The following is a 13,907-nucleotide window of genomic DNA, read 5'->3' on the forward strand; positions in this document are numbered from 1 at the left end:
GGGGAGGATGGATCCAGTGTGATCAGACAGTGTGTAACCCGGGGAGGATGGACCCAGTGAGATCAGACAGTGTGTAACCCGGGGAGGATGGACCCAGTGAGATCAGACACCGTTTTAACTTTGTTGGGGAAACATCTAGAAACAATAACGCGGGACAAAGTTACTAGATGGACAAATTCGGGTTTATTAAGGGAAAAAACAGGCTGGATTTGTTAAGATAAAATTGTGTTTAACTAACTTGCTGGAGTTTTTGAAGGGGTAACTGAGGTGGTTCATGAGGGATCATATGATCATAGGAAATAGGAGCAGGTGTAGGCCATTCAGCCCGTCGAGCCTGCTCCGCCATTCAAACGGATCATGGCTGATCATCTACCTCTCCGCCATTTTCCCCACTTTCCCCATTTCCCATTTTTTAGTATTCATAAATCTATCGATTTGTGTATTGAACATGTTCAATGACTGAGCTTCCACAGCCTGCTGGGATAGAGAAGTCCATAGATTCACTACCCTCTGAGTAAAGAAATTCCTCCTCATCTCAGTCTTAAATAGCCAGCCCCTTATTCTGAGACTGTGTTTCCTTGTTTTAGACTCACCAGCCAAGGGAAACATCCTATCCACATCTACCCTGCCACGTCCTGTAAGAATTTTGTCAGTTTTAATGACAGCTCCTCTCATTCTTCGAAGCTTTAGAGAATACAGGCCCAGTTTCTGCAATCTCTCCTCATAAGACAATCCCACCGTCCCAGCGATTAGTCTGGTGAACCCCCATTGCACTCCCTCTATGGCAAGTATATCCTTACATGAGGAGACCAAAATTGTACACAGTACTTCAGGTGCATTCTCACCAAGGGTTTATACAAGTGAATCAATACATCTTTACTCCTGTACTCAAATCCACTTGCAATGAAGGCCAATGTACCATTTGTCTTCTTAATCGCTTGCAGCACCTGCATACTAGCTTTTAGTGACTCGTGAACAAGGACACCCAGGTCTCTTTGGACATCAACATTTCCCAACCTCTCACCATTTAAGAAATGCTCTGCAATTGATCCCCATATCCAAATCATTTATGTAGATTATATAGAGGGCAATTCTGTTGATGTTGTCTACATAGACTTCCAAAAGGCCATTGATACAGTGCCACACAACAGACTTGTGAGCAAAGTTATATCTCGTGGAATAAATGGATACAGAATTGGCTGAATGACAGGAAACAGAGAGTAGTGGTTAATGGATATAAAAACAGGAAGTGCTGGAAATACTCCACAGGTCTGGCAGCATCTGTGGAGAGCGAAGCAGAGTTAAAATATCAGTTAACATTCTGAAGAAAGGCTACTGACCTGAAACATTAACTCTGCTTCTCTCTCCGCAGATGCTGCCAGACCTGCTGAGTATTTCCAGAGCTTTCTGTTTTTATTTCAGATTTCCAGCATCTGCAGTATTTTCCTTTAATTTTAATGTTTAATGGATGTTTTTGCAGTGGAGTTCCACAGGAGTCAGTGTCGGGACCCTTGATCTTCCTGATATATATTAATGACTTGCACCTTGGTGTACAGGGCACACTTTCGACATTTGCGGATGATGGAAAACTTGGAAACATTGTGAACTGTGAGGAGGATAGTGCAGAGCTTCAACAGGACATAAGCTGGTGGAATGGGGCACAAGTGACAGATGAAGTTCAATGTGGAGAAAAGTGAAGTGATTTGTTTTAGTTGGAAGAAAACGGCGAGAGAATATAAAATAAAAAGTACAACTCCAAAGGCGGTGCAGGAACAGAGGTACCCAGGTGCTTATGTCATTGAAGGTGGTAGGACAGGTTGAGAGTGTGCAATAAAGCATACAGGATGCGAGGCTTTATGAATAGGGGAATAGAGTACAAGAACAAGGAGGTTATGTTGAACTTGTATAATACACTAGTTTGGCCTCGAGGGGTTTATTGCATCAGGTTCTGGGCGCTGCATTGCATGAAAGATGTGAATACATTGGAGAGAGTGCAGAAAAGATTCACGAGAGTGGTTCCAGGGATGAGGAACTCCATTTACATAGTCATATATTCCTTTCTGTCATTGGTATTTAGAAATCTGTCAATCTCAGCTTTAAACATACAAATGAACGAGCATCTACAGCCCTCTAGGTTAGAGAATTCCAAATGTTCACAACTCTCTGAGTAAAGAAATTTCTGCTTATCTCTGTCCTAAGTGGTTTTCCCCTTATTTTAGAATTGTGTCCCCAGGTTCTAGATTCCCCAAACAGGGGAAACATCTTCGCTGCCTCTACCCTGTCTATCCCTTTAAGTATTTTGTAGGTTTCAATGAGATCACCTCTCATTCTTCAAAACCCGAGAGAATACTGGCCCAGTTTCCCCACTTTCTCTTCATAAAACAGTTCCGCCATCCCAGGGACGAGTCTGGTGAACCTTAGATTAGATTAGAGATACAGCACTGAAACAGGCCCTTCGGCCCACCGAGTCTGTGCCGAACATCAACCACCCATCATTGCACTTCCTCTGTGGCAATAATATCCTTCCTAAGTTAACGGGACCAAAGCTGCACACAGTACTCCAGGTGCGGTCTAACCAAGGTTCTATACAATAGAAGCAAGACTTCACTACTCCTGTACTCAAATCCTCTTGTGATAAAGGCGAACGTACCATTAGCCTTCTTGCTTGCTGCACCTGCATGTTAGCTTTCAGTGACTGATTGACAAGGACACCCAGGTCCCTTTGTACATCTACAATTTTCAATCTCATACTATTTAAGAAATACTCTGCACATCTGTTCCTCCTACCAAAGTGGATAACCTCACATTTTTCCACATTGCATTCCATCTGCCATGTTCTTGCCCATTCACTAAGTCTGTCCACATTCCCTTGAGGCTGCTTTGCATCTTCCTCACAACACACATTTCCACCTAGTTTTGTGCCATCCACAAACTTGGAAATATTACATTTGATCCCCACATCCATATCTCTGATATATATTGTGAACAGCTGGGACCCAAGTACTGATCCTTGTCTTACCCCACCAGTCACAGCCCGCCAACGTGAGAATGGCCCGCTTATTCCCAGTCTCCATTTTCTGCCTGTTAACCAATCCTTAATCTATGCCGGTGTATTACCTCCATTCCCATGTGCTTTAAATTTGCTAACCAACCTCCTGTGGGGAACTTCATCAAAAGCCTTCTGAAAATCCTGAAAATATTACGTTCACCGACTCCCCTTTATCAATTCTGTTAGTAACATCCTCAAAAAACTCCAACAGATTCGTCAAACATGGTTTCCCTTTCATAAATCCATGTTGACTATGCCCAATCAGATCATTGCCTATGTACTGTCATGCCTTTTAATGAATTTTCCCAGTTCACCTTAGCCAATTTATCCCTCATTCCTTTGTAATTTCCTTGGTTCAAATTTAAACCCTGGTTTCAGATTCAAATATCTCACTTTCAAACATAATGTAAAATTCTAGCATATTATAGTCGCTCATCCCTAAAGGTTCTTTTACTGCAAGATTATTAATTAGCCCTTTCTCATGACATAATACTGAATCTAAAATAGCCTGTTCTCTCGTCTGTTCCTCAACATACTGCTCTGGAAAATCATTCCTAACGTGCTCCAGAAACTCGTCCTCCACAGCATTAGTGCTCATTAGGTTTACCCAGTCTATGTGCAGATTGACGTCACCCATGGTTACTGTATTACCCATACCATATGCTTCTCTAATCTCCTGATTACTACCATGTCCCACACTACCACGACTGTTTGGTCTACCAACAACTCCTACCAATGTTTGCTGCCCCTTATAGTTTCTTAGCTCCACCCAAACAGATTCCACATTTTGTTCTTCCGATCTGAGATCCTTGCTTACTAATGTACTAAACCCATCCCTTATTATCAGCGCAACACTACCTCCTTTTCCTTTTTGCCTGTTCTCCCTAAAAGTCGAATATCTTTGAATATTCAGTTCCAATCTTGGTCACCCTGTAGCCACATTTCCGTTATGGCAATTATTACCTCTGTTTGGGCCTTTGAATCATCTATCTTGTTGTGAATGCTGCATGCATTCAGCTAGAGTGCCCTTAAGCTTGTCTTCTTGACATTATTCTGCATTCTAAGCAAAGTTGACGCTTGCCTTTGTTTTGCCTGCCTTCTGATGTCACTTGCTATTTTTCTACCTCCTGTTACCAGCTTTACTTCCTTCCTACGAAGAGGGATTGGAGAAGTTGGGACTGTTTTCTTTGGAGAACAGAAGGCTGAAAGGAGATTTGATTGACGTATTCAGAATCGTGAGAGGTCTGGGCAGAGTCAACGGGGAGAAACTGTTCCCACTCCTGAAAGAATCAAGAACGAGAGGGCACAGGCCTAAGGTAATTGGCAAAAATAAACAATGGTGACACGAGGGAAAACTTTTTCATGTAGCAGGTGGTTATGATCTGGAATGCACTGCCGGAGAGTGCGATGGAGGCAGGTTCAATTGAGGCATTCAAAAGGGAATTATATAGTTATCTGAAAAGGAAGAATATACAGGGTTATGGTGAGAAGGCAGGGGAATGGCACTAAGTGAGTTGTTCACTCGGAGAGTCAGCGCAAATGTGATGGGCTGAATCCTTCAGTGTTGGACTAATTCTGTGGTTATTGGGCAAAGGCAGTGATATAAAGTGAGGTCACAGATCAGCCATGATCACATTGCATGGCAGAAAGGGCTCGAGAGCTGGAATGGCCGACTGTAGGTGAGATCAGGGAGGGAGATTGTGATATACTTGAACAAATTAGCATTGAAAGGGAGGAGGTTTTAACGGGCTTAAAAGTGGATCAATCCCCAGGCCCAGATGAGATGTATCCTAGGCTGTTGTGTGAGGCAAGGGAGGAGATAGCAGGGGCTCTGACACAAATTTTAAAACTCTCTCTGGCCACAGGAGAAGTGTCATAGGACTGGAGGACAGTGAATGTGGTACTATTATTCAAGAAGGGTAGTAGGGATAAGCCAGGTAATTACAGGCCAGTGAGTCTAACATCAGTGGTAGGGACATGATTGGAAAAAATTCTGAGGGACAGGATTAATCTCCACTTGGAGAGGCAGGGATTGATCAGGGATAGTCAGCATGGTTTGTCAGAGGATGATCATGTCTAACAAATTTGATTGAATTTTTCGAGGAGGTGACTCGATGTGTAGATGAGGGTAAAGCAGTTGATGTAGTCTACATGGACTTCAGTAAGGGTTTTAATAAGGTCTCGCGTGGGAGATTGGTCAAGAAGGTATTGGAAGGTTGGCATATTAGATGCAAAATTGGCTTAGTGGCAGGAGGCAGAGGGTAATGGTCGAGGGTTGTTTTTGCGAATGGACGCCTGTGACCAGTGATATATCGCAGGGATCGATGCTGGGACCCTTGCTGTTTGTAGTGTACATTAATGATTTAGACATGAATATAGGAGGTGTGATCAGTAAGTTCACCGATGACATGAAAATTGGTGGTGTCCTAAATAGTGAGGAGGAAAGACTTAGATTACAGGATGATATAGATGGGCTGATTAGATGGGCAGAGCAGTGGCAAATGGAATTTAATCCTGAGAAGTGTGAGGTGATGCATTTTGGGAGGACTAACAAGGCAAGAGAATATACAGTGAATGGTAGGACCCTCGGAAGTACAGAGGGTCAGAGGGATTTTGTCCATAGATCACTGAAGGCAGCAGCATAGGTAGATACGGTGGTTAGGAAGGCATATGGGATACTTGCCTTTATTAGCTGAGGAATAGAATATAAAAGCAAGGAGGTTATGATGGAGCTGTATAAAATGCTAGTTCGGCCACAGCTGGAGTACTGTGTACAGTTCTGGGCACCACAGTATGGGAAGGATATGATTGCATTGGAGAGGGTGCAGAGGAGATTCAGCAGGATGTTGCCTGGGCTGGAGCATTTCAGCTATGAAGACACACTGTAGGCTAGGGTTGTTTTCCTTCGAACAGGGAAGGCTGAAGGGGGACCTGATTGAGGTATACAAAATTATGAGGGGCATAGACAAGGTAGATAGGAAGAAACTTTTTCCCATGGTGGAGGTGTCAATAAACAGGGGGGCACAGATTTAAGGTAAGAGGCAGGAGGTTTAGAGGGGATTTGAGGAAAACATTTTTCACCCAAAAGGTGGTTGGAATCTGGAACACGCTGCTTGAAGAGGTGGTAGAGGCAGGAACCCTCACAACATTTAAGAAGTATTCAGATGAGCACTTGAAACACCATAGCCTACAAGGCTACGGGCCAAGTGCTGGAAAATGGGATTAGATTAGATAGGTGCTTGATGGCTGGCATGGACACGATGGGCCGAAGGGCCTGTTTCTGTGCTGTATAACTCAATGACTATAATGAATTTGATTACAATTAAACAACAATAGAGGAGCTATTGCATTACTGAGTAATATAGGCCACCAAATAATGGAAAAGTGATTGAGGAGCAAATTGCAGGCAATTTATAGGAAGATGTAAGAACTGCAGTGTAGTGATGAAGGGGAATTTCAATCATTCTAATATAGACAGGGATAATAACAGTGTAACCTACAAAGAGTGGGAGAAATTCCTGAAATGTATACAAGAGAACTTCCTTTATCAGTGTTTCCAGCCTAACAAGGAAGGAAGTTTTGCTGAATCTAGTTCTATGAAGATAAGAACATAAGAAATAGGAGCAGGAGGCCCCTTGAGTCTGCTCCAGTATTCAGTACGATCATGGCTGATCTTCTGCCTCAACTCCACTTTCCTGCCCACTCCCCATATCCCTCGATTCCCTGAGAAATCAAAAATCTATCTATCTCGGATTTAAATATTCTTAATGAGGGAACATCCACAAGCCTCTCGGGTAGAGAAATCTCAAGATTCCCTCTGGGGAATAAAGTGGGGAAATGTAGCATGTTTTAGTGGGAGAGCATTTGTGGAACAGTGATCATAATCTTATCCAGCTTCCAATAATAATAGTAACGGAAAAGGACAAGGTACAATCAAGCATAAAAATACTTCAGTACAGGAGGACTCACTTTACTGAGTTGAAAAGGGATCTGGCTCAGATGGATTGGAATCAAAAATTGTTCGGCAAAACAATAATGAAAACTGGGAGAACGTCAAATAGGAGATGCTTCATCCAGAGTAGACACATTTCTATTGGAGCACGGGAAGAAGGAAGGAACGGCATTCACACCTAGAACACCCTGGGTGATAAACGATATATGGGTTAAAATGAGACAGAAAAAACGGTACATGCGAATTGTAAAGTTCGGACTACAGTAGAGACAAAACTGAATGTAACAAATGCAGAGGAGGTCTTAAAGAGAATATGAGGGGTCAACAGAGCATATGAGAATAGATTAGCGGCTAACATAAAAGGGAATCTATAATTCTTTTATAAATACATAATAATGAAAGGGTAGTCAAAGGAATAGTGGGCCTGATTAGGGACCAAAAAAGGAGAATTTGTGGAAGCAGAGGGCATGGCTGAGGTACTAAATGAGTAATTTGCATGTGCTTTCACTGGGGAAGAGGATGCTGTCAATGCAGCATGAAATGAGGAGGCAGGAGTGATATTGATGAGAATAAAAATAGACAAAAAGAATGTCCTTAAAAGGTTGGTAGTCCTTTAAAGTAAAAAAATCATTAGGTCTGATTGAGATGCATTCTGAGCTGGTGAGGGAAGGAAGGGTGGAAATTGTGGAGACTGTGGCCACAGTCTTCTAATCCTCCTCGGATGAGGGGTGGTGCCAGAGGACTGGAGGATTGCAAATGTTACATCCCTGTTCAAAAAAGGGAAGAGGGATACACCTGCCAACAACAGGCCAACCAGCCGAATGTCGATGGTGGGGAAACTTTTGGAAACAATAATCCGAATAAAAATTAATTGGCGCTTGTAAACTTATGGGCCAATAAATGAAAGTCAGTCCGGATCTGTTAAAGGCAAATTGAGTTTGCCTAAATTCATCAACTTCTTCAATGAAGTCATGGAGTGGGTTAATGAGGGTAGAGTGTTGATGTTGTATACATGGACTTTCAAAATCTGCTTGACAATGTACCATATAATAGACTTGTTAGCAAAATGAAAGGCCATAGGAATAAAGGGACAGGTGGATACAAAATTGTCTAAGGGACAGAAAGCGAAGAGCGGTGGTGAGATGATGTTTTTCAGACTGGAGAGAAAAATATAATGGTGCTCCCAAGGGTTGGTATCAGGACCACTGCACTATTGTGTGTATATTAATGACCTGAACTTGGGTATACAGGGCACAAAACCCAGTAAACAGTTCGGGAAATAATGACATGCTTCTGGAGGACATTGACAGACACATGGCAGATGAAATTTAACAGAAAAGTGTGCTTGGTGAATTTTGGCAGGAAGAATAAGGAGAGGCAATATGTATGTAATGGGGTACAATTTTAAACAACTGCAGCAACAGAGACATGTTGGTGTACCTGAAGGGCTGGAGGCAGATCACGTTGAGAAGGATGTTTAAAAAGCATATATGTGACCCTTGGCTTTCTTCATAGAGGATTAGATTAAAATAAAACAAGGAGTTTATACTAAACCTTTACAAAACACTGGTTAGTACTCAGCTGGAATTTCTTTTTCTTTTTCTTTTGGGCCTCCTTATCTCGAGAGACAATGGATACGCGCCTGGAGGTGGTCAGTGGAGTGACCTCTCCATGGCGCATGCCTGGGCAAATTTATGGAGGTTGAGAGTTGCCCAGTCGTCAAAACCCCCCTCTCGGCCTTTCTGGTGGGGTCCAAAGGAGTGCAGGACACGACGTTTGGCACCAGTATGGCTGCAGGAACTGCTGGAAACATGCCAAAGGTGACACATGACCGCCTACGGGGTTCCGCTCCGGATTTTCTGTTAGGGTTTACTCCCTTAGCCTTGGTCTCTCCCGAGACGCCCACAAGGCAGTGGGGTTGTTGGGGCCCCTACACAGGTGTAGGATGGTGCCGGTGGGAGGAGGGGATGCAAGGGGGAGGGGTAGAGGGAAGACTTCATTAAACATCAGGCATCCCATATCACAATATTGGAATTGCTCCCTGAATAATGTGGGTGAATATGGCATCCTGGTGAGAGCCCTTCTATCCCTCCTCCTCTCTTTTCTAGCAGGTTGTCCTGCTCTGCAGAACCTCTGCTCATTCTCCCAGTCATACGTTATCCTTGCCTAGGAGCAAGTGGTTTGTGCAGAAGCCTTGAAGCCAATAAAAATGCCTTCAGCACCAGCCAAACCACCCGTATAAACTTCTGAAACTTTAAACTATAGAAAGCACCAAAAACTTGTAGAATTGTAGCAACAGTCAGAAGAAATCAACCAGCAACTTAATCTGTAAGTTGTGGTTGATGTTTTAAACAGTGCTGGTGTGGGGGTGTTTCTTCCAGTATGTTCAGCCTTGCGGGCTTAAGAGAGGTCATCTGCTGGAACATTGAAATCGTAAATGGCAGCGCTGGCATCAAATCAGTGATGCATACTTCCAGCAGATGTTAACTGCGCACACTGCTAACGGCTTCACTAAGATGGTGCCTGGTGCGCTTTGCTGCAGATGCCATTTTGGATCCCTAATAGCACTCGTAGTGCCCAAGAAACAGCTGGAATATTGAGTTCAATTCTGGGCACCACAATATAAGAAGGATATCAAGGCCTTGCAGAGGATGTGGAAGAGACTTACTAGAATAGTAGAAGGAATGAGGGACTTCATATTCTGCTGTAACCTGGAATACAATGTTTTGCAGATAACATATGAACGGAAATGGAGAATTCATCGCGTAATCAACGTCATCTTCAAGGCTCTGCTGCAAGGGAAAGTGATCAGGACACAGGAACCGGTACTAGTAAACAAAGTCAGATTCAATGAGGCGTGCAGGAGGACATGCCAGGAGCAGTACCAGGCATACCTAACAATGAGGTGCAGCCACAACACAGGACTGCATATATGCTAAACAGCAGAAGCAGCATGTGATAGACAGAGCCAACCAATGGATCAGTTCAAAGCTCTGCATTCCCTGCCACATCCAGTCCTGAATGGTGGTGGACAAGTAAACAGCTTACTGGAGGAGGAGGCTCCACATGCGTCCCCATCCTCAATGATGGGATGCCCAGCACATTCGTGTAAAAGACAAGGCTGAAGCATTTAGAGCCATAGAAAAATTACAGCAGAGAAGGAGGCCATGCAACCCGTCTTGTCCGTGCTGGCCGAAAAAAATAATTTAATTAAAAATTTGCACCAATCTTCAGCTAGAAATGCGAGTTGATGATCCATCTTGGCTTTCTCCTGAGGTCCCCAGAATCACAGATGTCAGTCTTCAGCCAATTCGATTCACTTCATGTGATATCAAGAAATGGGTTAAGGCATTGGATACGTCAAAGGCCCTGACAACATTGTGTTAGTCGTACTGAAGACTTGTGTTCTAGAACTAGCTGCGCCCCTAGCCAAGCTGTTCCAGTACAGCTACAACACTGGCATCTGCCCGACAATGTGGAAAATTGCCCAGTATGTCCTGTCCACAAAATGCAGGACAAATCCAACCCGACCAATTGCCGCACCATCAGTTTACTCTCAATCATCATCAAAGTGATGGGCAAATAGGGATGAGCAACAAATGCCTTGCCAGTCATGCTCACACCCCAAGAATGAATTTTTAAAAAGACATGGGACGGTAATTGGCCACATTGGATTTGCCCTGCTTTACGTGGACAGGACATACCTGGACAATTTGCCACATTGTCAGGTAGATGCCAGTGTTGTAGCTGTACTGGAACAACTTTGCTAGTGAAAGTCTAGTTCTGGAGCACAAGTCTTCAGTGCTCCAGCTGAACTGTTGTCAGGGCCCATAGCCTTTTCTGTATCCCAGGCCTTCATCCATTTCTTGATATGTGGAGTGAATCGAATTGATTGAAGACTGGTATCTGTGATGGTGGGAGACTCAGGAGGAGATCGCGTTGGATCACTCACTCAGCACTTCTGACAGAAGAGATTGGGAATGCGTCCGCTTTGTCTTTTGCCCCTCCACAGGATGAACTGTGGTTGCGGCTGTGACCCGATGATCAGCATGGCTCCGGGAAGTGGGTATTTAAAGGAGGTGCCTCCCCCCACCCCAGCCTAATGTTGGGAGGCTGCCTTTAGAGAGCTGCTGGGCTCTGTACTTGTTGGGGCGGGGGGAGCTGCTCCAAAGACAGGAAAATACTGGCAGTTTCATAAAATGGCCTCTAATTGGGCCCTTAATTTCCCTGATTGGCTACCCACCTTCATGAAGCGAGCAGTTGCACCTTGTCCCAGCCTGCCCCTGGGAAGTTCTCCCACAGGCAGGGATATTTCTGGGCATTCGCCTTACGTGGCTCCACCTATGTTCCCAGCCTCCCTGCTTCCAACCGGGCTGGTAAAATTCAACCCATTGACTTTGAGGACGGTGTTCCTGAGCAAAGGTGTGACACCAGGGAACTGGAAGCTGCACCGAATGTTGAGAGGGCTGGAGGTTGAGAACAATTTATCCACATGAATAGGAGAGTGATAGTGGTGGGAGATTCTATAGTCAGAGGAACAGCCAAGCTCTTCTACAGCCCTGAGCATGTCCCAAATAGTAGGTTACTTCCCTGGTGTCAGAGGGTAGAATATTCTGGAATGGGTGGGACAAACTCTGGGAAGGAATGGATAGTGGGAAATAACCATGGTCAGAACCAGTAACACAGATAGAAATATATTTGTAGAGGAAATATTATAGAGAGCACAGGGGATGTGATCTATAGGACAGGTCCTGCGTTTTCAAAAGGTTCAGGGATAGGTTCTCAGTCATACCATTGTGAGTGGACAGAAAAGTAGTCATGGACACCAGTATTAATAAAGGGCTGTGATATCTCTAGAACAGGAAACATGCACTGATGCCACATGTTTAATGTATTAAAAGTCTTTTCATGCTTCACAGGAGCGTTATCAAACAAAACCGGATTCCGAAACACATAAGGAGATATTGGACAGATGACCAAAAGCTTGGTCAAAGCGTTAGGTTTTAAAGATCATCTTAAATTCAGAAAGAGTGACAAATTAAGATAGAATCCATATGTACCGAGTTATGCAATAGGAAGGGAAACAGCACAATTCTCATTGGGGTTGGCAGGCTAGCAAGCAGTGGAGGTAAGAAAAGTCTAAACTAAAGGAATGTCGTTGTGAATGAGGTTTTGAAAGATACAAAATAGTCCCTTTAATTTCTGCAAAGTGTTGGTGAAAGTGAAAATGTTGGTGCTTAAAGATCATTAGAAAATGATTTGGATCTGAGAAACATAGCCGCAGTGGATACATTGCTGGGTCATGAGTTACGTCTCCCTTGGCAATTAAAGGAAGTCATAGAGGAACTAGGAGGGACTCTGATCATAAATTTTCAATCCTAACTTAATATCAAAAAATATACAGGTGGACTGAAGGAGCCCAAGCAATGTCTCTGTTAAAACACGGAGAGAGGATCAACTGAGTAACTAGAGACCACTTAGTCTCTGTCAGTTGTGCACAAACTCCTCGAATCTCTTAACTCTACCTTGAATTAGTGAATATATAGAGGATAATGAGTGGAGGCTCGAATAGATTAACTGTAAACAAGTGGTATTTGACAAATTTGATGCCGCTTTGTGGAGACGTGTCGATATAGATAGACGAAATGTAGTACACTGGGTGCAGATGGGCTATCAGCAAGTGTTTGGTAATGTGGCTCACAGGAGGTTTAAGACACTTGGTATAAGTGGAAGTATTGTAACCCGATAGAAAATTAATAATGTTTTTAGTTTTCTCCATTTTTGATCACAGATCGAGACTGTAAAATCACTGAGTTTTTCACAAAGTGTGATGACTACCAGCTGTTCCTGCTGACAAAATTCTACTGGGACAGACTAGAACAGGCGATTGAAGAAGTGGTGGATGGAGTCAGCTCGTTGTTAACATACGGGCGGCATTTCAGTGGACAAGAACATCGGGTAAGTGGGACGGATGAAAAGTGAATTTGGATTCTTAAAGATCACTGAACTGACAGGATATCAGATCTTAGAATCATAGAATATTACAGAAGAGAAACAGAAAAAATGAATAAACTGAAAATATTTCTGTCTGTAACAGTGATACAAAGAGGTGAAAATACCCAGGGGATCTGTCAGTATCTATACAAAGGATAGGAATGGTTCAGGTAGAATTCTTGCATGGAGTGGAAACAATGGGCAACATTTTAATGGGACTCAGAAAATGAGAGACCAGAGGCAACAGACAGAATTTAGAGTGATGGTCATGAGTTGATTGATTGGAAAGCTACTTCAAAGAAATTAGACGGACGGGGATAAAGCAGAAAACTACAGACCATCATTGGCCTAACATTGGTGGTGGGTACATTTTTGGAAACCATTATCAGGGACATAATAAACTTTCATCTGGAAAGGCTTGGATTAACGAAGGAGAGTCAGCGTGCACTTGTTAAAGGCAACTCATGTCTGACTAACTTTGATGAATTCTTTGCTCATGTAAGAGAGAAGGTTGATCAAGGTTGTGTAGTAGATGTAGTATATGTGGATTTCAGAAGGCTTTCGACAAGGTGCCAAACAGTAGGCATACTAATACGATGGAATCCCATGGAATAAAGTGGAATGAATAGAAAATTGTCTCGTTGACGGGCAGCAAAATGTGGTGGTGGATGGATTTTTTTTCAGACTGAGAGATGGTTTGCAATGCTGTTCCCCATATGGTTAGTTTTGGGTCATTACTCTTCAGCTTTCTAATAGACCTGGACTCAGGAGTAGGAAGCAGTATTTCAAAGTTTGCAGATGATAAAAAACTTGGCAAAGTAGTAAATATTGATGAGGATAGTTATAGGTTTCAGGAAGACATGGACGTGATGGTGAAATGAGCTGATGCGTGACTGAGTTTTCAATTTGGAG

The 13,907-nt window shown here is 43.3% G+C and overlaps 1 protein-coding gene across 10 annotated transcripts in view; it reads left to right on the forward strand.

Annotated features, from left to right (window-relative positions):
* LOC137385110 (NACHT, LRR and PYD domains-containing protein 3-like) overlaps positions 1 to 13,907 on the forward strand; it is a 97,355-nt gene that overhangs the window by 32,531 nt on the left and 50,917 nt on the right. For 5 of the 10 annotated variants that reach the window (XM_068059883.1, XM_068059880.1, XM_068059889.1 and 2 more), the window contains 3 exons: positions 4,187 to 4,365; positions 9,734 to 9,826; positions 12,793 to 12,959. In XM_068059883.1, the coding sequence (XP_067915984.1) occupies positions 9,751 to 9,826; positions 12,793 to 12,959 (243 nt within the window). In that variant the 5' untranslated portion in view covers positions 4,187 to 4,365; positions 9,734 to 9,750. Of the gene's footprint in view, positions 1 to 1,556; positions 1,787 to 4,186; positions 4,366 to 7,645; positions 8,822 to 9,733; positions 9,827 to 12,792; positions 12,960 to 13,907 lie in introns of those variants that run through there. The other 5 variants (XM_068059885.1, XM_068059888.1, XM_068059882.1 and 2 more) reach the window with 4 other exon arrangements.

Source organism: Heterodontus francisci, chromosome 28, assembly GCF_036365525.1.
Source record: "Heterodontus francisci isolate sHetFra1 chromosome 28, sHetFra1.hap1, whole genome shotgun sequence".
Classification (NCBI taxonomy): Eukaryota; Metazoa; Chordata; class Chondrichthyes; order Heterodontiformes; family Heterodontidae; genus Heterodontus; species Heterodontus francisci.